The sequence below is a fragment of the Caretta caretta genome, chromosome 2, assembly GCF_965140235.1.
Source record: "Caretta caretta isolate rCarCar2 chromosome 2, rCarCar1.hap1, whole genome shotgun sequence".
Classification (NCBI taxonomy): Eukaryota; Metazoa; Chordata; order Testudines; family Cheloniidae; genus Caretta; species Caretta caretta.
In genome coordinates this window covers 220,564,108-220,588,904 of record NC_134207.1, presented here as the reverse complement: position 1 = coordinate 220,588,904, position 24,797 = coordinate 220,564,108, and the positions used below count along the sequence as shown (strand labels likewise).

Genomic DNA, 24,797 nt, shown 5'->3' with positions numbered 1-24,797 from the left:
GGGCCTCAACCTGGACTCCATTTGTATGAGCCAGTCTTGTGTCTGCAAATAATTGTAATTCTTTGTGTCCACAATACACTGCAGGTGCAAACGCTAGTTAGACTAGTCACCTACTTGCACTTATAATGAATGTGATAGATGCCCAATTGCTAATATTTGTGCTTGCAAAGAATGTGGAAACTATAAAGAAGGTATAATTGTTTGTGAATGCATTTTTTTCTGAAGACACAAAGGCCACCACTAAAATAAGCCCCCTAGCAACTTTTGCTTTCTACAATTTTTACTAAACTCAATGACCTTCATTTTGGGGGGAGAGTGGATTTTCACTGACTTCAATTTTTTATGAATGTGAAATAATTTAACTTTAAGTTGCAAAACCTCATCCCTGCTTTCCATTCACCTAGAAAGATTCAATACCTCAGCCTTTAGCCTGGCACTAGAAAGAAGTTGTATGAAGTGAAAAGTGGACTTGTACTCTTTGTTTTGTTTGGTTTACTGACCCAGACTGACAGACTGAACTAGATCTTGCAAAGCAAGCTAGATACTGAAGGCCACACTAATCCTCCACTGGCAGAAAATCTGAGGAGAAGAGGGGTTCAATGACACAAGATGTCTGCTATATCACTCTGATGGAGTGTGTGTATTGAGTGGGGGTGAGAACAGAAATCCAGAGCTGACCAACACAATCCACAAAATGGACAGGACCAGGTCTAGGGTTGCCACCTCTAAGGTACAAAAAAAGTGGGAAATCTGAGATGATTCTGAACCCATAAGACTGGACAGCTGGAATTGTGTACTGACAGAGTTCCTGGGACAGCTACCACAAAAAAGGAGATGATCCTGGGAAAACCTGGACAGGTGGCCATCCTTGCGAGGTCAGCTAGAACAGTTGCAGTTTCAATGCCCAGTGCCTCTTCGCCAGTGGGGCTCTATGGAAACCTATCCAGATTTAAAACTGTCTTACCTCAGCAGACCCCTTAGGAAAGGGCAGGTACTGGTGCCAACCTTCCCCCAGGAGGAACATCTCTCCATTGTGTAGCTGCCCTCCTGGGAGCAGAGGGATTCAATTTGCAATGAGGTCTGAATTTGATCATTCTATATAGCCTAAAGCTTTCACATCCAGCAAACAGAAATACTGGTTTACCTTTTTCCCATTGTTTCCAGTTAGTCCTCTCATTCCTGATTCTCCTGGGATTCCTGGTGTTCCTGGATCTCCCTTAAAAGGTGATAAATATTTATTTCCCAAAAGCTTAGTAAGCTCATGCACTTTATACACTGAGGGAGTTACATTCTGGCACAATACTGGTTAATGGGCAATATTTATGTCCAAAAATAGTCTCTTCCTACTTAATACTATACTTAATAGGATTTGCTGATTATACCAATCAAGAAACCCAACTCATGCATTTTACATTTCTTTTTTAAAAATGCCACACCTCTGTCAAATTTAAGTATCTTTAGATTTAACAAACTAGTATTCACATGGCATGGCTAGCATGTAACATAAGGGCATGCTTCTGTGGTTATTTATAGGTATATTGCATAGCTAATGGCTCAGAGATCTCTTCAATCAGTTCCTTAAGTATTCTAGGATGTATTTTAGAGAGACAAGGTGAGGTAATATCTTTTATTGGTCCAACTTCTATGGTAAGAGAGACACGCTTTTGAGCTTACACAGAACTCTTCTTCAGGGATCAGGCGGTGCGGGGAGAGGGTTCATGCCACATTCTCCCCAGGCCTTTGGGTGCAGTAGGAGGAGGATAATGCCCCCTGCTCTCCCATGACTCAGCACAGCAGGAAGGGGGCACACCTGTGCACTTCTGTTCTGCTGCAAATGTAACCCACACACCTTCTGAGTGTGGTGTTCTGTCCCATCTAGTGGCACTGAGACCACTTAGACAGAGAGAGATAAAATGAGTCTGCTCTACAGCCTTAGCTAACAGGCTGTTGGCTTTTAGCTCATGTGGTAGAGGCTCATGCACATAGCTCCAGAGATCCCAAGTTCGATCCTGTCCGCCAACAACCAGGGTCTGTCGGTGTCACACAAACACCCTGCAGAGAGCGGACATCTTGTCTTCATCTTCCCTGAATGTAATTGCAGCCTTGCCTGCCCGACCACCACCAATGGTCTAACTCCCAGAAACCACTTCCTCTCCCACACAAACTGCATTCCTTGTCCCACAGCTATGACTCTATCTCAGTAAACCCTGGGGCAGTTAGTGCTGGCCTAGAGACTTTCTTCGCTAGCCCTAAAGAGACTAGGATATAAAAACTGAGGATTGGACTTTAGGAGGAGAGCCAGACATGGGAGCACTCATGCAGTTAGTTGGGTGAGTAATACAAAAGTTACACAGGGTTTTGCTTCTTTGTTTACGTATATGACTAATTTGCAAACCTTCTTGAAGTGGGATTTGAGAAGGGACATAAAGGAGGAGAGAGAGTGAAGGCATGGCAAGTCAGCCAAGGGATGGGTGTGTATCAGAAGTGATATAAAAGTAGCGTAGGCAGCACCTTCTATGAGAGCTCTGTTTGCTCCTCCCAGCTCATCACTCTTCTATATTATTCAGTCTTCATTAGCATGATCATTGCTCTCCCGTTTGCTAGCATCATGCCATCACTTAAACATGACTTATTTAGAAGGGTGAATAATGGCTGAAAGTATGAATTTTAAACCGTTGAAACTCACTTCTCTGTGGAGACTTTGTCACTGAAGTCCATGGACATAACCAACTTCTCACTACAAGTTATCAGATATTTTTGCAGAAAACTGGGCACAATTTTTTTTAAAAAATAGGCTCACTTTTGGTCCGGGTACTCCAACTCCTGGTGGTCCTGGATCCCCCTTTTGTCCCAATTCACCTTCTTTTCCCTAGTAATGAAAAATTATTTGTGTTTAGCATGAGTACAGATCTTAACTTTATTTATTTGTATAGCAGCACAGATTATTGAAGGTTTAGAACAGAGATTCTCAGGTAGAGCTGGTTGAAAACTGCTGACAAAACAGTCTTCCATTAGAAAATGCAATTGTGTCAGCTGAACTGTTTTGCAGGAACATGTCTATTTCGATGAAGTTTTCAACAGAAAAAAGTCAGTGACTCATTTTGACTTTCTAGTTTTATTTTGATGATGAAACATTTTGTTTTGACTTTATTCTTTTGATTCATTTTGACTTTTATATTAATATATAAATATTTACATTGAAATGAAATATTTTGACATAGTGAAACAAAAATGTCTTCATAGTTCCAGATCAAATGGGGTGGGGGGGGGAAGAAATTTTTCCACTGGAAATTTTGATATTTTGACTTTTCATTCTGATTTAGAACAAAAACTAATTTTGAAATGGCAGAATTATCCCGAGGATCAGAAATTCCATTTTCTGACCAGCACTAGCCCTGAGTTTTTCATCGTATTAATAGAGACCATATCTCTTGATCATCTGTTCTCCCATGCCCAACCACACAGCATCCCTATGGCAACTATAGCAATTGCTTACATGCAAAAATAATGTCCAGAAAGTATTTAACAGGCTGCTTTCAATAAAATAAGCATTCTGTCCTCTTGCGGAAGAAGTTAATCACAATGTCTACTTTTGCTTTTTATTTCATCTGTTCCTGCCATTTCTCTTGCTCCCCTGCCCATCCTGCCTAGCTGCTTTGCCCCTGAACATTCCTCTCCTGAAGTACCAGTCCTGCTAGTGGCTCTGGTTATGACGGTGGCTCCTGTTTCACCTATTTTTCTTCCACTTATGTAGCAATGTCACCTTGTAAATGTAGCTAGGCTGACTTTTTTTTCTCCCTTCGTGTTTTCATCTAATGCTACTGTCATAAATATAAAGGGAAGGGTAAACCCCTTTGAAATCCCTCCTGGCTAGGGGAAAGCTCCTCTCACCTGTAAAGGGTTAAGAAGCTAAAGGTAACCTCGCTGGCACCTGACCAAAATGACCAATGAGGAGACAAGATACTTTCAAAAGCTGGGAGGAGGGAGAGAAACAAAGGGTCTGTGTCTGTCTGTAGTCGTCTTGGCCGGGGATAGACCAGGAATGGAGTCTTAGAACTTTTAGTAAGTAATCTAGCTAGGTATGTGTTAGATTATGATTTCTTTAAATGGCTGAGAAAAGAATTGTGCTGAATAGAATAACTATTTCTGTCTGTGTATCTTTTTTGTAACTTAAGGTTTTGCCTAGAGGGGTTCTCTATGTTTTTGAATCTAATTACCCTGTAAGATATCTACCATCCTGATTTTACAGGGGGGATTTCTTTATTTCTATTTACTTCTATTTTTTATTAAAAGTCTTCTTGTAAAAAACTGAATGCTTTTTCATTGTTCTCAGATCCAAGGGTTTGGGTCTGTGGTCACCTATGCAAATTGGTGAGGCTTTTTATCCAACATTTCCCAGGAAAGGGGGGGTGCAAGTGTTGGGAGGATTGTTCATTGTTCTTAAGATCCAAGGGTCTTGGTCTGTAGTCACCTAGGCAAATTGGTGAGGCTTTTTACCAAACCTTGTCCAGGAAGTGGGGTGCAAGGTTTTGGGAAGTATTTTGGGGGGAAGGACGCGTCCAAACAGCTCTTCCCCAGTAACCAGTATTAGTTTGGTGGTGGTAGCGGCCAGTCCAAGGATAACGGGTGTAATATTTTGTACCTTGGGGAAGTTTTGACCTAAGCTGGTAAAGATAAGCTTAGGAGGTTTTTCATGCAGGTCCCCACATCTGTACCCTAGAGTTCAGAGTGGGGGAGGAACCTTGACAGCTACAGACCTCTGAACTCTTTTCCCATGTTGAGGATGGAGGGCTGGAGAATCAGATGGAAAGAAGAATAAAAGCCAGCATCATGTGGCCAGCAAATTCTCTGCAAATCACCAGAGTTCACAGTGGGAGAGCCATTAGTTTAGAATTTCTCAGTAGAGTATGACATTTACATACAGTGGCTATATACCACAAAACCAACACACAATATATCAAAATGAAAGAAATATGACTTGAATCCATGGTTGATGAAGAAAATCTGTATTTGTTTAAACAGTAAAGAACTGCTAGCCTGAAACAATGTGATGGTGAGGTCCAGTAATGGAGGCTGTGAAAATGGAGTGGCTTTCTTCTTCAGAATCTTTCAAATATATCAGTCAGAAATCTCTACATTTCTACTTCATATACTATTAAACACTGGTAGCCAGTGTTGCCTTTTATGAGGTGTGTTCTTCCGCAGTAGAAAACTGTTTGAGTACTTGAGAGCAAGCTCCAAACATTCAGTTCTTATTCCACCCACAGAGCACACTATCATGGGAGTTTTCCTACAAAGACCAAATATGGATTGTGGTCTAAAAATGCACAGCTCTGATTTCTTTCCAATGATTCCACAATGGAATATTAAAAGCACTAGGATGTCTGACTTTGGTCAGATATATTCCTTGTCCCTCAAGGTGGCCAATAATTTTTTTTAATTGCAATTCTCTTGAAAGTTACCTTTGGACCCTGCACACCCATGCCTCGAGACCCTTTTGGCCCAGGTATACCTTTAGGACCTTGGATACCCTTAAAAAAAAAGAAGGAAGAAGTTAATGAAAACTACACTTCCATGGGTTCATTTTCCAGGTTAATAAAATGAATTTATTATCTTCCGAAGGAAAGAAACCTAACTGGCTGGCTGTTCTAAGGCCAAATCAGGAGTTCCTTACTCAATTTTCCCTCAGCCCCACACAGGTGGATTTCATTGAATTACCCCAAATTCAGGGATTGCCCTGGGTAGTGGTGGGGAAAGCCAGGGTGAGGATTTTTGTCTCCTCAGCCTAACCCTGTGCAGTGGGAAGTTATGCTCTGGCCTCTGAGAGGATAGGGCTACACTTTCAAAAGGGACTCATCACTTTAGATGCATCAATTTTTCAGTGTCCATTGTGAGGCCTCTTAAATAATCAGCATTTACGAGGCGCTGAGCACGCACCCTATACAAATCTTCCCTACTGCATCATCCCATGTGGAGATCTTAGGAAGTCTGCTGTGCAAATTATTGCATGGATTGGTCCAGATAATTCACTTTTCTATTGGCTTGATCTCAAGACAATTGAAATCAAAGTCTTTCCATTGATGTCAGTGAGCTTTGGATTGGGCCCTGTCTGGTATTTTTAAGGTACAAATCACAGTGGTGTTTTTTGAATCTCTAGGCATTAAAAATTAGAGATTAGGCCAAGTATGAAATCTAGATCTGGATCTAAATTTTGCTACATCTCCAAAATTTAGGACTGGGCCTGACCCTTTTCCTATTGAAATCAGTGACACAGCCGTTTACTTAAACAAAGCTAATAGGGTTTTAGTTTGTGCTCCTGTCATCTAATAATAATGGAGTATATTATGCCAAAACTAGACATTCAACTGAATGTATTTCTTAACTAAACTTAATGTCAGATTTACCTGGATTCCTTGACTGCCGATTCCAGGTTGTCCAATAGGTCCTTGTGGTCCTTCAGGGCCCCGTTCCCCCTGCATGGAGAAACCTTGCAACATGTAAATCACAGTGATTTATAACACCATCATTTTTAGGTCTGAAATGGTTTCCTCACATTCTACCATGTAGATTAACTTGCAAAACATCCAAAAGAAAAACCCGTGAAGAGAGGTCATGGGATACAGAATATTTGGGCTAGCTTTGCCATTATTTTTCCAAAGAGCTGTTCTGGTTATGTCTAATTCAGTGTTAATAACAATATATATAGTAACACCAATCTTTGGAACATGAAGTCACTAAGAAAATGTGTCTGAATAATTCACAGACTTCAGCTTTAAGGAAAATAAAGCAAATGAAAATATAACTCTTCCACCAACTCAAATAACAAAGTTTAGTTAACAAAATTCTGTTCTAATAAAGAATAAGAGTAATTCACATAGCAATGCATACAGTGAGAAGTTTTCTGAAACTTGCATTCACCCAACCCACAAAGGAATTAGAATTAGAAAGCAGCAGACTGAAGTATACATCCTAGAAAGAAGACCTCTAAAGTCTGTGATGGTGGTTTGAGCAGCCAAGCTAGTAATTGTCTTTCAACTATATTTTAAAATACCTGAAACTATTTTTGCAGTTCCTATTATATGCATTTGTTACTATTGAACCAAGTTTCCAATATAACACTCTGCCCTGAATGCCAGTAACTTGCAGACAAGAAAAACTTCACTGATATGTGCACCTTACAATACTTTCAGTGCTATGCATGGGAAATGTCAGACATAGGAACAGATTATCCCTGGCATTTGAGTGGACATGAGGTGGGAGGAAAGATGCAAGAAACTTTCCCTGCACAAAGGCCAGGAACAATTGTAGTTCTTATGCTTGGGAAACACATTGCCTTGAAGAGGCAGGGAGGAGGTGGGATATCCTAAAAGATAATGTGGACTGCTGCAAACTCCCCCTAAGCAGTGGGGTGCTTGGGGAGAAATTATGGCTCCCAGAGACACAATCCTTTTCTCATCTCCCACTGAGGTAGGGTGGTTCCACATTGTCTTCTAATCAGAACTTCTGATAAATTCTACAATCTAGCATGTAAAAACAGTTAATTCTGAGTGTTGGGAAAGTATGTTATGTAGAGCACCATGACAAACTATGGCATGTGGTGGTAATGTAGCCACAATGTGATTTCAGTGTGTCTCACTGAGATCTCTCAGAAATTAAGAGAATTTATTGTCTGGCTTTTGGCTGAATTTATTTTGCTAGCAGATGGAGATGAATTCAGTGTTTGCAGGCTAATTAATACCATACACCAGATTCTGAGGCCATTTTCCAAATAGAGAGCTTAAAGATAGGATCTTCAATACACATTTGGATGCCTAAAAAGTGGCCTTGTTTTTGAAAGGGTGAGACCCATTGATTGCTGGTAGATGACCTCATTTTCAACACACATTTTGGAAAATCATGAATATGGTCCATTTGCATCACAATGGGACAGTAAAGCATCTTACCCAGTTTCCTGGAGATTCCCAAGTGACACAGGGCTGGCAATGCAGACTTTGCATTCTAAGTCCTTGCACAGAGGCTGGGGGCATGGTCAAAGCAAGGGACTCTGCTCCAGCGATCCCTGGCTGACAGAAATGCCCCTTGCATGCTACGATGGAAAGGTGCCCTGAATAGCACCAGAAGCTGCCCCGCCCCAGGATTTGGGAGCTTAAATGTGGGGTAAAGTCACCTTTGTCAACTTCTTCCCCCTCACTCCCAACTGCACAGAGCACAGCCTGGTTGCAGCTGAGGACTGAGCCCAATGTGTCATCAATCAATAGTCTTAACCAGGGGCATGGTCATAGTATTAGAATAGCATATAATAGTTCAGTCCATATCCAACTCTAAGATATTTACATACTATTTCTAGATCACATAAAGGATTAAATAATCATTACTTTAACTATAAATCATACAGATATGATTTAAAAAAAAATCTTATTTACTGCACCTTATCACCTTTGACTGATTCTCCTGCTATTCCAATTGGACCTGCTGGGCCTTCTATGCCTTTTTCACCCTGGAAATATATAGTATTGGTATAAGTTAACTGGCTTTAGGACTTCATACATTTAAATTTCTAACACAAATCAACAGAAAATCACAATGGACAATGTCTGCACGGAAACAGTTTCTTCAAACAAGACACACTATCAAAAGAGTCATTTGTCGCAATGGAAAGTAGCTTAGCTACAGTTCATAAACCCCCATGTTTGCATTTACTCTGATAGAACTATTGTAACTTGAAAGGGCTTTAAAATAACTCTCAGGTTTAGATAGAGTAAGACAGGGGAAAGCAATAACAGAAGGGAGACTAGATCACTCTGGGTGTTTCATCTTTTAAACATTGCAGTTTGGAGTGTACTGTTGTAACACCAGTGCACACAATGTGACTGTCTGACATCTTTTCCTTTATAGGGAGGAAAATCCTCTTTGTTCAACAGTTAAGGCACCAGGGAATTGTGGAACCAATAAAATATCTGTTTGCATGATACTTTGTGCTCTTGTACAAAAGAGCAGAAAGAGGATTACATGGGACTGGGAGGTGAGATTTCAGTTCAAGTTCCACCACTAATATTTGGGGGTTTGTTTTAGTTTCAGAAAAATATTTATTAATCAGCACACTCATACTTTTTATTTTAATACGTTGATGTTGATGATAGGCTATAATGAGGTATATGTCCATACAGACTCATTGTAACATTCTGGAGTGTTATTCAGAGCAGTGAGAGGTTGTCACTGCTTATCCTGTAAACCTGAGTGCCTTAAAATGCTCTGCTGCTGTGAGGAAAGGTGCCATGGAGTCTGATGGAGAAGGTTCCATGCTAGTTTCTTCCCCACTAGTGCTTTCTATAACTCAAAGTGATCTGTCCCTGAAGCTCCTGTTGTGCCAATTTACTGTCATTGCCAAGTGTCTGTGATTGTGCCTGGATGAAGACACCAGACTTTCCATTGGCTGGAAAAAACTGCTTACCCACAGCCCAGATTTGTCTGGTTCAAATACATTTTAATAACATCAGACAGAAGAAATGCATAACCCCACATATAACATAAGTGCACATATTTTACAATTATATTAATAACCTGCACATTATTAGCTTTTATATGATATCTCATAAGGCACGTTTGGTACAAATATTATTGCAATAATGTGTAGGGTGTGAATACAGAGGTGCCTAAGTCACAACTGTATAATCCTTGTCAGAATTTCCCAGAGTGGCAAGAAGGATCAAACTGCCTTCTGAATGGTTCCCTCCAGTACTGAGCAGCTGTACGGGTTATATTTTACATAAAGAGCTTTTCAAAAGATACTTTTTTAACCTACCAGTGCTACCATGATAAGACTTCTTATTAACATAGTCTTCAGCACTAAGTGGGTCAGTAATTTATTACTGTATTTGGCAAGGGTGAAATTTCTTTTGGTAGGACTCTTAAACTTTTTAAGAGAAAGTGAAATATTCAAGGAGCACCTAAAATGTCATGGAGCTTATGCCCCATTGACTGACTTTCAGTATTGTGTTCCTAAATCACTTAGGCACTTTTTGAAAACCACAGTCACAGTATTTAAGAATTTCAGTATAACATTTACCTTCTGGCCTGGAATGCCTTCTCCTGCAGGCCCTCTTTCACCTTGTACACCCTCAGGACCACGAGGCCCCTGATGTTAAAAAAGAAAGAACAGCTTCAGATGGCATGTGCAATTGACATTTCCTTATTTATGCTATTTCAAGTACACCAGTACCATCCCATCTGTCATGGAGCTGAGAACTGCAAGGGCTACAAGAAATTCTGCAACAGCCTACTTAAAGCAAGCAATTAGAACATGGTGGAGCAGCCACTTTTTGATGAGTTACATAACAATGGTGTGAGTAACATAAAAAAAGATATTTTATTGGACCAACTTCTGTTGGTGAGAGAGACAAGCTTTCAGACTTACACAGAGCTCTTCTTCAGGTCTGATGAAGCTCAAAAGTTTGCCTCTCTCACTAATGGAAGGGGGTCCAATAAAAGATATTACCTCACTCAGCTTGTCTCTCTAATATCATAGGACCAACACAGCTACAGTACTACTGCATATATAGTGTGACCTACAGAGGTTTCAGGATCTTTTCTATTTCCCCCTTCTGTAAGGGGAAGAATCAGCAATGGAATCACATCATTTATTTGGATGGCTCTGTGCCTGTAAAAATCAGTGTATTGTACTGTGAGCTAGTATAAGCTATTGTAATTACCTCCATTGTTTGTATACTGGTGATCCTTAGAGGCTTTGGCTAGGTTAGGGCCTCACTGGGCTAGGCATTCTACAAACATAGTAAATGACAGTTTTTGATCCCAAAGAACTTAGTCTTAAAGGTACTACTGAATGCTTATTACCATCAACTCTAAAGGAATAATAATTCATGGAAGAATTAATTGTGGAAGTTATACATAGAATAAATTAGTTTCTATTTAACACATACAACCCCAATTCTACATATATAATAAAATTAATGTTTTTAGTTCCCTTAGCATAATTTGATCCCTCAACTGTTTTGATAAAGGCATTATAATGCACAAGACAATAATGCAAAATGAGTTAAAATTATCTAGGGACATAAAAGGTAATAAGAGATTCTTTAAATACATTAGAAAGAGAAAGATGAAAAAATGTAGGTCCTCTACTTAGTGAGCAAGGAGAGCTAATAACTGATGACATCAAGAAGGCTGAGGTGTTCAATGCCTATTTTGCGTCATTCTTCACTAAAAAGTTTAATGGTGACCATATACTCAACACAGTTTAATATTAACAACAAGGGGAAGGAATGCAACCCAAAATAGGGGAAGAACAAGTTAAAGAATATTGAAATAAGTTAGATGTATTCAAGTCCACAAGGACTGATGAAATTCATCCTAGAATACTTAAGGAACTAGCTGAAACAATCTCAGAACCATTAGCGATGATCTTTGAGAACTCATGGAGGACAGGTAAGGGGCCAGAGGACTGGAAAAGGGCAAACATAGTGCCTCTCTTTAAAAAATATTGAACTGAAAGGATCCAGGGAATTTTTGTCCAGTCAGCCTAACTTCAATACCTGGAAAGATACTGAAACAAATTATTAAATAATCAATTTGTAAGCACCTAGGGGATAATAGGGTTATAAGTAATAGCAAGCATGGATTGATCAAAAACAAATCATGCCAGACCAACCTAATTTCCTTATTTGACATGATTACCATCCTAGTGGATGGCAGCAAAGTAATAGACATGATATATCTTGATTTTAGTAAGGCTTCTGACACAGTCCCATATGACATTCTCATAAGAAAACTAGGGAAATGTGGACTAAGTTAACTTACTATAAGGTGGGTGCACAACTGGTTGCAAGACTGTATACAAAGAGTACAAAAAGAGTAGTTATCAATGGTTCTCTGTCAAACTGGGAAGGCATATCTAGTGGGGTCTTGCAGAGGTCAGTCCTGGGTCAGGAACTAGTCAATATTTTCATTAATGACTTAGACAAAGGAGTGGAGAGTCAGCTTGTAAAATTTGCTGACATCATCAAACTGGGAGGGGTTGCAAGCACTTTGTAGGACAGGTTTAAAATTCAAAACAACCTTGATAAATCAGAGATTTGGTCTGAAATCAACAAATTCAACATAGACAAATGCAGAATACTTCATTTGGGAAGGGAAAATCAAATACGCAACTACAAATATAAAATGGGGAATAACTGGCTAGTAGTACTGCTGAAAAAGATCTGGGAGTTATAGTGGATCACAAATTGAATGAGTCAAAAATGATGAAGTTTCAAAAAAGGTAATATCATTCTGGGGTGTATTAACATGAGTGTTGTATGTAAGACAGGGGAGGTAACTGGCCTGCTCTACTCGACACTGGTGAGGCCTCAGCTAGTGGACTGTGCCCAATTCTGGGTGCCACCCTTTAGGAAAGATGTGGATATACTGGAGAAAGTCCACAGGAGAGCAACAGAAGTGATTAAAAGTCTAGAAAACATTACCTATGATGAAAGATTGAAAAATTGGGTTTGTTTATTCGGGAGAAGAGGAGCCCGAGGGAGGACATGATAACCGTCTTCAAGTACATAAAAGGTTTTTATAAAGAGGAGGACAATAAGTTGTTCTTCATGTCTACTGAAGGTAGTGTAAAACACAACAGAAGGACAAGAAGTAATAGGCTTAATATGGAGCAAGAGCAATTTAGATTAGATATTAGGAAAACCTTTCTAACTATAAGGGTAGTTAAGTTCTGGAATAGGCTTCCAGGGAGGATGTGGAATCCCCACCATTCAAGGTTTTTAGGAAAAGGTTGGACAAACACCTGTCAGGGATGGTCTAGGTTTACTTGATCCTGCCTCAGTGCAGAGGGCTGGACTTTTAATGACATCTCAAGTTCTCATCCAGCTCTACATTTCTATGATTAAGAGAAGTTTACAAACATTTTCCACAATATTTAGCTTGTATTCTTGGTCATATATTTCATAATTGCCACTGCAGTATTTTTCATTCCAAGTTACTGAAAGAAAGGTTTTTATGTTTTCCCCAGAAGAACTACTCTGTGAGAAGACAAAGGGGAAGAGAGTTGCTATTCTTGGAAGTGTCCATGGCGTCATTAACCAAGTGATGTTATAGCATCATTTTTGAGGTCAACACAGGAATTATCATCTCTGAGTGATTACTGGAGAAATGGTGGAATGATAAAATGATAAAAAAGAAATGGCAAAGCATAGAAATTCAGAGGCTGCTCTTAAAAAGAATAGCCAATTTTGCCTTAGATAAACACTGAAGTAACTTTCTATTTGCAGCATTCTTTACACTTCCCTAGAATTCAGCCTTTCTTAGTTATTTAAGGCTATTGATGAGTTTTTAAGGATGACCACAGCATAGTGTAAAGGTCCTGTGATTTCTGTGGGGAAAAAAAATACTCAACTTGTTCCAGTTACAAGCTGATTTTAAAAATGAAAATGGTATTAGAATGAAATCTTAGTGATTCACCATTGTTGCCACCCAGGTCATTTTGTGGTTGTAAAATGAATAATCTATCTCTGTGATTTTTAACAACGGAAATGTAACCTCTTTTATAATTCTTCCCATATATTTGGTGCCCAGATATAGATGCCAAAGGGCATTAACTCTTTGGTGAAGAGAACCACCTAAATCTACATGAATTAGTTAAAAGCACTGACTACCAGGAAGATATTGGAAGCATTCAAGAACAGTTGCTTATCACATGCTTTGTTTTGGAAAGGCTTTATAGAGAATAAGGTCAGCAGAGAATCTTGAAGAGGATTTGTGGTGGTTAAGCCAGTGGTTCTCAAACTTTTTGTACTGGTGACCTCTTTCACACAGCAAGCCTCTGAGTGCGACCCCCCCCACTTTATAAATTAAAAACATTTTTTATATATTTAACACATTTTTATATATTTATATATATAAATATATATATATTTATTTAATATATTTATATATTTATAAATGCTGGAGGCAAAGCGCGGTTTGGGTGGAGGCTGACAGCTTGTGACCCCCCCTTTAATAACTTCACGACCCCCTGAGGGGTCCCAACTCCCCGTCTGAGAACCTCTGGGTTAAGCGGAGACTATGGGGAAATATTTAGCAAGGAAATTAACCAACTACAAGTTTCTTTTCTTTTTCTTTATAACCAAAGAAATATAAGAACTAGTTTGAAACCAGGAACTAAGATCCTGAGACTGACAGTGGCACAGAAACATTTAAAGATATGTGGCATCTAAATAACCTTTCCAGACCAGCAGTGTTGTTGACGTATTTAAGTGACACACAGGTACATAGGAATGGCCCAACTTTTGATTCTTTAAAGATATATTTTTTATTTCAGACAGTTCTAAAAAGTGTGTTTCTCCTTAACATCATCTAGAAGAGAAGCACAGATACAAATTCACACCTAGAGTCTTACTGAAAATCAGGCCCTAAGAGGCTATTTAGCTGGGATCAGGCAATCAAATGTTTCTTTAAGTTTCATATTCTTTAGAGATGGCACTGGCTCCTGGCTCAGCTCTGCCATGTGCAGTTGTTATTGCAACAGTTACTAACACATCCCCTCACTTTCATTGTCCCAGCAGCAGGTACAGAGTGTGCCAGTCAATATGACCATCATCTATCAAACAAGTTCACTTAGATGTCTTGTATTGTTTTTAATTTCTAACACATTATACAGAACTGTCCTGTCCACTTACAGTTAATCCTGGCTCACCAATTCCAATAGGTCCTGGAGGCCCAATTCTTCCTTCCTGGCCTCTATCACCCTATTGGGAAGGAAGTTCAGAGATGTTACTTATTGTTTTCTTAGAGTGTGACTTTCAAAAGTACCCAAGTGACTGGGACTAAGTGACTTTTGAAAATGGGACTTAGCACTCTGGAGCCTACATTTCATTGGGACTTAGGCTTCCAACTCATTTGGGCACTTTTGAAAATTTTACTCTTTACTCATAGGTGAGGTATAGTGCACCATATAATGTCCCTTGGTGGCACTGAAATGAAACCACTAGCATCTTTGAATGAACAGTTAATATGAAATATAATTTAGGAGCATAAAAAAGTCATCTTCGTTTATCCTTAGGGCTAGATTGTAGCCTACCCTACATGCTAATGACAACACAGTAAGGGGGTAACAGGCACATGCTTATAGTCATGCACCAGTACATGGTACCATCAGAGCCAGCACACAGGGAGTATCAGGTGCCACAGAGCCACTACATCCCCCACTCTATATAAGGCAGTAGACAGTTGGCATAGGTACTCCAGTACATTGGGCAGCATATGCCACACTGGGTGTAAACCTGATGCAGTGTAGTTCCTCTATAGAGCATCATGAAGCCTGGGAGGGACACTGTGACTCCCTAAGCCACAATTTCCCTCCTGGGATGTTCCAAAGGCGGCACAACAACGCTCTGCTCCTTCATCTGGGCAGATTACAAAATGATTATGTAGCCCTCATGTAGCACACATTGAATGCATTCCAACACCTCACACTGTTCCACAGCATGGAAAACGCCCATGAGTTCCAAGGACGCAGGGAAAAGAGCAATAAAACCTTACAGCTTTGTTGTTCTAGGCGTTGGGCCTTTGTCCATACAGTACAGAAGATACATGACTTAAAGCAGTTTTTGAAGAATTAGCACCACAAGTAATGTTTGGTTCAAACAAGATGCAGGAACGAATTGGTGCATAAGAGAGAAAATAGCAGAGAATCTCCATCTCCCAACTAAGAAATATGGGAGAAATCAGTCATTTATTCTCCAACAAGTTTTTAGTTCCCTTGTCCTTGGCAATATATATTGTGTGTAAAAGCAGCCAAGGTATATTTATACACTTTACATAAATATGCATAATGGTGCAGGATTGGAGGCAAACCATGTGTACTTCAGCCATGAAACTGATCTCGTCTATACAGATTTCAGTAGAGTTACTTCTGATTTTTACTGCTGTAGGTGAGATTATAATCAGATTTTGGGATGGCTGAAAGCTACCTCAGCTACCTCCATCCTATGCAAGTGTGTAAACTTCTAAAGTTATATGCAGGGCTTTGGAGCTGTGCTTTGGCTCCGCTCCAGCTCCAAGCAAAAATCTGCAGCTCCACTGCTCCAGAGCTGCTCCGCGCTCCAGCTCTGTGCTCCGCTCCAAAGCCCTGGTTATATGCTCTTCAGCTTCAAATAATAATAACTCACTTGTTATGACATTAAACTCAAGCTAACTTTCATTAAAATATATTACAAAGGATTCACATAGAGACTGCATCATGATAGGAAATGTACTGTATTATTGATGATTACCTTAGGTCCTTGAAGTCCAACACCAGGGAGTCCGATGGGACCATAAGGACCTCGAGGTCCTGGCTCTCCCTAAAGAACCAAAAGAAGTTAGGAGACAACAAAGTGTTTATGGTGCTTTGATAATATTCCCCACAATATGTGTCCCTAGTGTCATTACAGATGGGAAAATATGTATTTACTTACAAAGAACATTTCTGATTTAGGGAAATGAGTTCCAAAATTAATAGATGTCATGGGTGAAATCCCAGTCCTGTTTTAGTCACTGGGAGCTGTCATTGACATCACTGGGGTCAGGATGTTACTGCATAAATCTAACCAATCTGAGAATAATGAGACCACAGGATTTCCTTTGCAAACACAAGCTCCAAATTGTGGTTGTTTTTTGTGCTAGTTCCTTGGTTGTTGGCCTTATTTGGTAACTTGATGTGTGTTGCTTAGTCCTTTGCTCTTTCTTTTGGGAATTAGGAAGTATTTATGCCTTAACTGCTGAGCTTAATATCTCCCCACACAGCTGACTGTATATTATAGCTCCTCCGTAAATCTTCGTCAGTCTCTGATTCTCAAGTGTTCTTAGTGTGATTCTAATCCAGTTAAGGTAGGTTTCATTAACAAAAATGAGATCTGTAGACAATTAGTTCTGATGTGTTATCTAACAAATACTAAAATCACTGTCTTAAAACATCATTAGGATTTAATTTAAACGAAATAAACTCAACATTATGACAAATATTTTGTTCAGCTGCCTTGGTGATAAACCCAATATATACATTAATAGAGTTTTAATCTACTCTAACATTACCTTGATATTGCCAGGGTCTCTGAATATGAATGTACCTGATGTTTGATACAATACATACTGTGGTAACAAGGTGCATTGACTTCAGTGGCTGCAGCTGCCTACCCCAGTAGTTAATTTGGGCCAGTGTGTCGAGATAAGGACAGCTTTTGCATTTCCTTTCTTTTTTGGTTTCCCAGACCCTTAATGTTTTTCAGTGCTATGTACTTAATCGTATCTAGGGACCTTTTTTAAGAATAGTAAAATTTTAAAAAGAACAATCCCCTTTATTGTATTTGATTTAGCGAATTAGTAAAACTAATAAGGTTTTTAAAGTATTTTTAAAGTAGTTCAAACAATATTTAAAATGCTTAGCTTGTTGAATAAGGCCATGTCTACACTACACAGTTTTGCTGACATAAGGCAGCTTATGCTGACCTAACTGGAGGTGTACACATTGCAATGCTCCTCCCAATGCTTTAACTTGCCTGCTATGCCAACATAATAAAATCACTTCTGCGAGAGACGTAGAGCTTAGGACGACATAGTTAGAGGGACATAATGTCAGTGTTGACACTATGTTGTTTACCTCTCCCTAACTGGACTGCAGGAGGTATCCCACAATGCCCACTGGGACCGCTCTGGTCATCGTTTTGAACTCTTCTACCCTGTAGCCAGGTACACAGGTGAACACCCCTCCCCTGTTAAAGCCCCAGGAAGTTTTGAATTTGCTCTTCTTCTTTGCTCAGTGTGGAGCGCTCACATAGCAACTGCCCAGCTGAGAATGCCAGCTCCATGCAACGTACACGCCCCTATCTGGAGCACACCAGAGGTGGTGGATCTCCTTGGTCTATGGGGAGAAGAGGCTGGGCAGGCACAGCTCGAATCCAGCTACAAGAACTTGTTCAGGGGAAGGGCTATGATAGGGACACACGCAGCAGTGCTGTGTAAAAGTCAAAGACCTCCAGCAGGCATAGCAGAAGGCAACAGAGGCAAATAGTCGCCTCTAGTGTGGAGCCGCAGACACACCACTTCTACAAGGAGGGGGTTGGGGTCAGGGTGGTGGTAAATAGCTTCCCTGTTGAGCTCCTATTATATCCTTGTGTTCATAACGCACAGCACAATACTGAAAAGCAGTGCAGGATCCATGCTTTCTGACACAGATGACTGACTCGTACGTTGCCAGGGCAGTTGAAAAGCTGCTAGAAACCTAGTACGATGCCCATAGAATGATGGGATCGAGACACCTGCATCATGTGACCCTCAATCCATCCCCATGAGGCATTGCAAACCCTTCCCAAAACCCCCTGCAGCCAGTTGCACAGGGGAATAGCTACCCAGGGTGCACTGTTCTCTGTGTTGATGCAAGAGCCGCTACTGTGGATGCACTCAGCCGACCCAAGGAGCATAGTGTGGATATACAACAGCGGTTTAACTTAACTTAGTTTTAGGCTATGTCTACACTACTATCTCTTTGTATACTAAGTACTTGCCATTTATTTCAAGGGGCCAGGATGTTTCCCCCAGAACTCTGTCCTGTCCTCTCGCAAAGAGTTAAACTGAGATGCAAGAAGAGGAGTTTAATAGTATATAATTTGCCCCAATGTCCTGATTACACTTGTAGCTATTTTCCTACCAATTTATAACCAGACAGGTAACACTACATCTTTAGTAAAGCCTTATGCAAACATGACATTGATTACCAGTCCTATGCTCGCTCCTCTAGAGCACAATATATTGATAGGAAATTGTAATATAAACTCTGACACTTTGAAAAACCATTCTTTCATAATTAATGTAGCTTTTAAAGGTCAGTTCTCAACAGCTGAACAGAAATGCTCACAAGTATAGCTCAGAATAATACACCAGCTGGCTTCCAACAGCACCTAGTTTGTGTTGCTGTATATACAGTATATTTAGCAGTCACTGCTGTCAAAATACCAATCATAGCAATAGCATTTGCTATATTCTCAGGCAGTCTATGTTATTTAGCTTCCATGATGGTGCTCATTTTCATGGAGACTTTGGACCAGACTCTGATCTCAACCAGTATAACTCCCGATTAACTCTATTGAGTGCAATTTATGCCAGTGTAACTCTGATTAGAATTTGGACCTTTTTCTGCATTGTTTTTCTTTCTCCCTTTGTTTGATTAAAAATATTTAAAAATAAATAAGATTGCTCAGGAACCAGATTTTCCATCCTACCAGTTCTACTTCAAAGGTTATTTGGGACTGAAAAAGATAACATTTTGTTTTAATATCAATTTATCAAAAATAAACACTGACTATTAAATATTTCCCATCAGCAGGATTATTAGAAAAAGGCCAAGAATAATACAAACACAATTAATACTTGTCTGCTTTCTAGTTTTCTTGGCAAACATTCTACTATATGTATTTTTGCCCCTTCGTAGGCTGAGCAGAAAAGTTGAAATTCAGGGTATTATGGGGTGGTTCCATTTGGATGAGAAATAATTATCCTGAGTTGGGATAATCCTTAGTACAATCTGTATAAATACAGAAATATACATGAAGGGTAAATTTTTCAAAAGCATCTAAGTAATTTAGGCTCTTAAGTGCCATTTTCAAAAGTGACTTAGGTAAGTGAATTATGCATTTCAGAGTAAAGGGGATGAACATTTTTGGATGAATTGTTTATTTGCCCAAAAATGCAGTTTCAGTCAATCCAAAACCGTTCACAAATTTGACCCAGTAAATTTTATCTAGGAACAAATGTTCAGGGCCAGCTTCACAAAATGTATGTGTGCATACCTACATGCATCCCCTTATAAACTTAACCCACTAGCTTAGGATGTGGTTTGAATGCCCACTCAGGAGCAGAACTTGAACTCACATCTTCTACTGCCTAGGTGAGCCTGTTAACCACCAAGCTATAGCCTATTCCAGAATAACAGGTCCTCAATCTCTTCTGTTGAAGCTGTTCCACGGTGTGTAAATACTTAAATACTCATTGGGCCAAAGAGAAAATGAGAATGACTTCTAGATTCTAAGGCCAGAAGAGACTATTGTGATTATATAGTCTGACTTCCCGTACTACACAGAACATAGAACTTCCCCAGAATAATTCCTACAGCATATTTTTTAGAAAAATTGACAGTAGAAAATCCACCATGACCCTTGATAAATATTTACAATGGTTAATTATTTTTACCCTCTCACTCTATAGCCTGATGGTTAAGGCACTGGCCTGGGAAGTAGAAGATGTGGATTCAAATTCTACCTCTGACTGATGCAGAGAGAAGATTTGACTCCATACGTCATCTAAACAGAACCACCTCATGGTTTGCTGAATTTCACTTTTCTGCTTGACCTGAGACACTTTTTTGAACATTGTAATTATGCTTCTAAGGGCTTGTCTACATGGGAAAATTTCCTGGCAGAAGTGCGCTGGTATAATTATAGCAAAATAGTTATACCCAAGGCTTGTGATTTTACTGTATCCACATTCACCGCTGTTATATGATTGTTTTGTTTGAAGTATGCCTTGTGAGATATCATTTGAAAAGTTATGATCTGTTGAACTTTATTATTCTGAGAACTGTATGTATCATCCTTGTATATGAAGTTATGAAGTTCTGCTATATGTTTGTTACTGAAACATGTTGTAAGTCTATAAAACGTCCACAGACTAGCTTTTCAGTGGCAACTAAGGGGTCAACAACATTCAGCCAGATGGTAAGTGACCACCACCAGGCATTCACCAGCAGCGGAGTAAGCAAGAGATTTGCAATTCACATGAAAGGCGGTTGTGCAAGCACATACACAATAGGGCTGGCTAACCCCCATGACACAACAAGGATCTTTCCAGCACCTGGAGGAGAGTATAAAATGAGGGACGATGACATCAACACTTCACCTCTCCCATCCCCCTCTCAACGCCTGGAAGCAAGATCATTTGGAAGACAAAGAGAAACCGCCCTGAACTGGGGAGAAGGGTTGGTCCTAGCTAGAGTGCTTTCTCGTTAATATGAACTGTGAACTTAATTCTGCCTGCAACATCCAGTAAGGCGAGGAAAAACTTTGATTCAAATCTTGATAAAGCCTGATAAAGTTTAGGAATTAGACTATGATTTTATTTTTTATTTCCTTTTGTAACCAGTTCTGACCTTTATGCCTATCACTTACAATAACTTAAAATCTATCTTTCTGTAGTTAATACATTTATTTTAATGTTTTATCTAATCAGCATGTTTTTGGTTAAAGTACTTAGGTAATCTGCTCAGGTTACAGAGGCTGGTGTATGTCCACGACCCTTTTATGGAGTGGCAAGCTAATTAATGATCTTATACTGCTCAAGAAGGTCTTCAGCAGTGTAAGACGGTACATTACTGGGGTGCAAGGCTGGGGATGGGGGGAATTTGCTGGCATCTCCCTGTTGTTTATATTGTGGTAACTTTCTGTGTGGGCTGGAATTGAACCCATGACTAAAAGAGCCTATTACCAATCCCCTGAGCCTTTAAGTCACCAAACAGGTGGTCTTGCCTAGAAATAACTAAAGCAAGAGCTGCCAGGATATAAAACAATTATAGAAGCTCTAAGAACCAATGTGGTGCTGGCCTTCTGCAAAGAAGCTTTATGATTTTTTTATAGGAGATTGGTTGGACAAATGGTTTGAAGACCATAAAGCAATACTAAATATTAATACTTGAGACAGATGAAGCTGCATGAGCGCCACCCAGACCTGGAGGGAGGAAAGCTTTTCATGTGCAAGGAAAAATATTATTAATGTTGTTGTGCATGACAACTTGGTAATAATTATCTGGGGTACAGTTATTGAAGCCAACTGCAGTATATCACTCACTATCAGGTGTACTTACTTGGCTCAATTCCCATTAAGGGCAACACAAGACTTTCCATTGACTGACTTCAATAGGTGTTAAGTAAGACCTTATTGAATTTTCTCACCCCATTCCTAAGCTGTGCCCAAGCTGCCCTCAGTGCAGATCATGAAGCAGGGTACAAACACGGTTTTTATTCTTTTTTTGTGCTGTCCTTTGATACTAGGAATGTATGGGCAATCCATATAGCTCTTCTATAAGCTAGTCTGCTGGTGGTCTCAAGATTCTGTTCCATCAGCCAGAGCACAGGGAAACCCCAGACATGTTGGTATGGCACAACAGCCAATATGGCTCAGCACCACCCAAAGTTTCCTTACAAAGGAAAAATCTCCTGTGGCTTTGGCTGACAGCTTAGGACTGCCGCTGGTATAAGGCTGAGAGGAAGGAGGGTCCAAGGGTACTAGCCAGGGACTTGAGATACCCACATTCCGTTCGCTGCTCCTACACAGCTTTCCTATGTGATCTTGGACAAGGCCTTTAGTGCTCAGTTTCCCGTCTGTCCAATCAGTGATAATACTACCACCCGACCTCGCAGAGATGAAACACTACATTAAAAAGATTGTGAGGTGCTCAGATAGTTCAGTAATGAGGGCCATATGAAACAGCTACAGTATCAGGCCCTTACAGGAAGAGCGTGTGTATTGGAGGGGGAAATCTTGTTACTGAAACACCTTTGTAAAATCTTCTCCTAAAGCAGAACTGGCAGCTTTGAATGCATCTATTTAATTTATTACAGAACTGTTTCCTCTTTCTTGTTCATGAATTGCCACAAACAGCTGCCCATTTTCTTGAATATTAGTTGTTCAAAAGTATTGACCAAATAAGTTCTCCATAGAGCTCTTGACCTTGTTTGTAAATAGCTTCTTGTGAGTACTCAATACTCAGAGTTTTAGCTGTTTTGATTGCACACATAACACAGCACACACAGGTCTCGGAGTATGTTTCTAGTCACTGAATGGAGGACCATAACCCTCAGAAACAGAGTTCCAGCATGAATATTTGCAATTACAAATTCTGGGCCAGTACTTCAGGCCAAACTAAGCATCGTTTGTGTTGCCCCAACAAGACAAAGAGGACTTAAAGTTGCCATCAACCAAAAGCTGAGGATTCTCCTGATGGAAGAAGCCAACTGAGCCAGAATAACACCATTCATTCTTCCCCACCAAGTAGGGAGTGTCTGAGCCAGAGTGCACCATGCTCTGGCAATCCCTGGTTGATAAAAAGAGAACTAATCCAACAAGCATAAATTAGACTAGCTTTGTGGCTACTGTGTGGGCCTGATCCAAAGCCCATTGAAGTCAATGGCAATGTTTCACTTCAGTGTGCTTTGGATCAGCACCTAATTTGCATCGTGGATTAGTTTAGCTTCTAGCCAGCCCCGGGAGTGGGGAAGGCAAAAATGTGGCATAGAGCCATCCTTGCCTTACTCACAGCAGCTGTGCTATGTCTCTCAGTGCAGCTGAGTGTAAGAATCCAAGCAACAAGAACCCACATCTGCAACACCTGGGACAGCTGATGTTCCCAGATTGCCACCAGGACATCATGTAAAGTAGCTGCCAAGGAGCACTGTGGAGATTAGGCACGGCAGGACGTATTACCCAAAGGGACTGGAGCAACAGCACCCTACAGCCTTCTGATTGGCCCATGCTGACTATTTAACTCTCTGGAGGGTGGTCCAGGAAGTGGTCTGGATAACTATGTAGACTGCTGGGTTGCTGTGGCTCCAGACCTAACCTTGCTTTCTGATCTCCAATCTCTGACCCTGCCTCTTGCCTCCTCGTCTAGCCATGAAGAACCTCTGATCTCTGGTCTCCAACCCTGGTCAGAGACTGCCCTGACATTTACCTATTGATCCTGGCTTTAGCAATTATTCTAATCCCTGCTTGGCTGACTGATGCTTTGTGGCTGTCCTTGACTTGTGGACATCAGCCCAACTGTGACTGTTAGACAAGACTGCCTACACCCTGGTCCCTGACAATGAGGATCGGAACCTCTACACTTGCTTTCCTTGAATATTCTGCAATGTTTGCTTAAAGTGTACTATTACTGTTTCTGCCAGCAAACTCCTCTGCTAAAATATTCACAGGGAGTGATCGCAAAGAGCCATGTGAATATAAAGCAAATTTAGCGAAAATAATGAAACCCATTACTGGGATTTGGTTTTAGTTTTGCTATATTCATCTGGTACTAGTATTTATAAAATGACAATAAGTTAATTGTAGAATCTAGTAAAATATCACAGAACTCCCTGGCTGAATTTTTTGATGTTGACAGCGACTATAGCCGGGCAACTGTGTGGGGGTCTCACTTCAGTCTGAAAAGCACTATTTGATCAGCACTGACTCACTTTTCAGCTGAGATTAACTCTGTTGTTAGGAAGTGTTCTACAAAAGTAGTTTTCTGCCTTCCAAAGAGACGTCCTGTTTTGCATCCACTTCCAGCAATTTGTGATAGAACTTTCAAAAGATGGTAACCCTGTGCAATATTTCCTAAACCAATGCACTTTGTTCTTTCTCAGATATCCATATGTTCTAGCCGTGTGTGTGCTTACATAGGTGGGGATGCATGATGGCTGTGCTGACTGCCGATGGGAGTCCCACTGAGCTCAAATAGTGCCCAGAGATGTTTCTTAATCATGTAAAACATAGTTTTTCCTTCAAGTGACTACTGGATTTTAACCAGCTTTTCAGCAGTTACTATCACAGTTAGTATGTACTGACATAGCTATTTCTTTTCCACAGAACAGGAAATCTAAGAGTATTTGGATTACGATGGAAACTATTCTGCCAAATGTTTGTTGATATTGGCTATAGTTTCACAACTGATGGGGAAAAACCCTAAACCCTACCATACCATAGGCAATAAGTTGGAAACTTAA

At 40.1% G+C, this 24,797-nt stretch overlaps 1 protein-coding gene across 3 annotated transcripts in view; it reads right to left on the bottom strand.

Annotated features, from left to right (window-relative positions):
- COL28A1 (collagen type XXVIII alpha 1 chain) overlaps positions 1-24,797 on the bottom strand; it is a 116,586-nt gene that overhangs the window by 55,273 nt on the left and 36,516 nt on the right. For all 3 annotated transcript variants that reach the window (XM_048838222.2, XM_048838219.2, XM_048838220.2), the window contains exons 12-19: positions 16,284-16,352; positions 14,688-14,756; positions 10,067-10,135; positions 8,429-8,497; positions 6,405-6,473; positions 5,463-5,531; positions 2,801-2,869; positions 1,145-1,216 (exon numbers count right to left, since the gene is read on the bottom strand). In XM_048838222.2, coding sequence (XP_048694179.2) covers positions 1,145-1,216; positions 2,801-2,869; positions 5,463-5,531; positions 6,405-6,473; positions 8,429-8,497; positions 10,067-10,135; positions 14,688-14,756; positions 16,284-16,352 — 555 coding nt within the window. The remainder of the gene's footprint in view (positions 1-1,144; positions 1,217-2,800; positions 2,870-5,462; positions 5,532-6,404; positions 6,474-8,428; positions 8,498-10,066; positions 10,136-14,687; positions 14,757-16,283; positions 16,353-24,797) is intronic.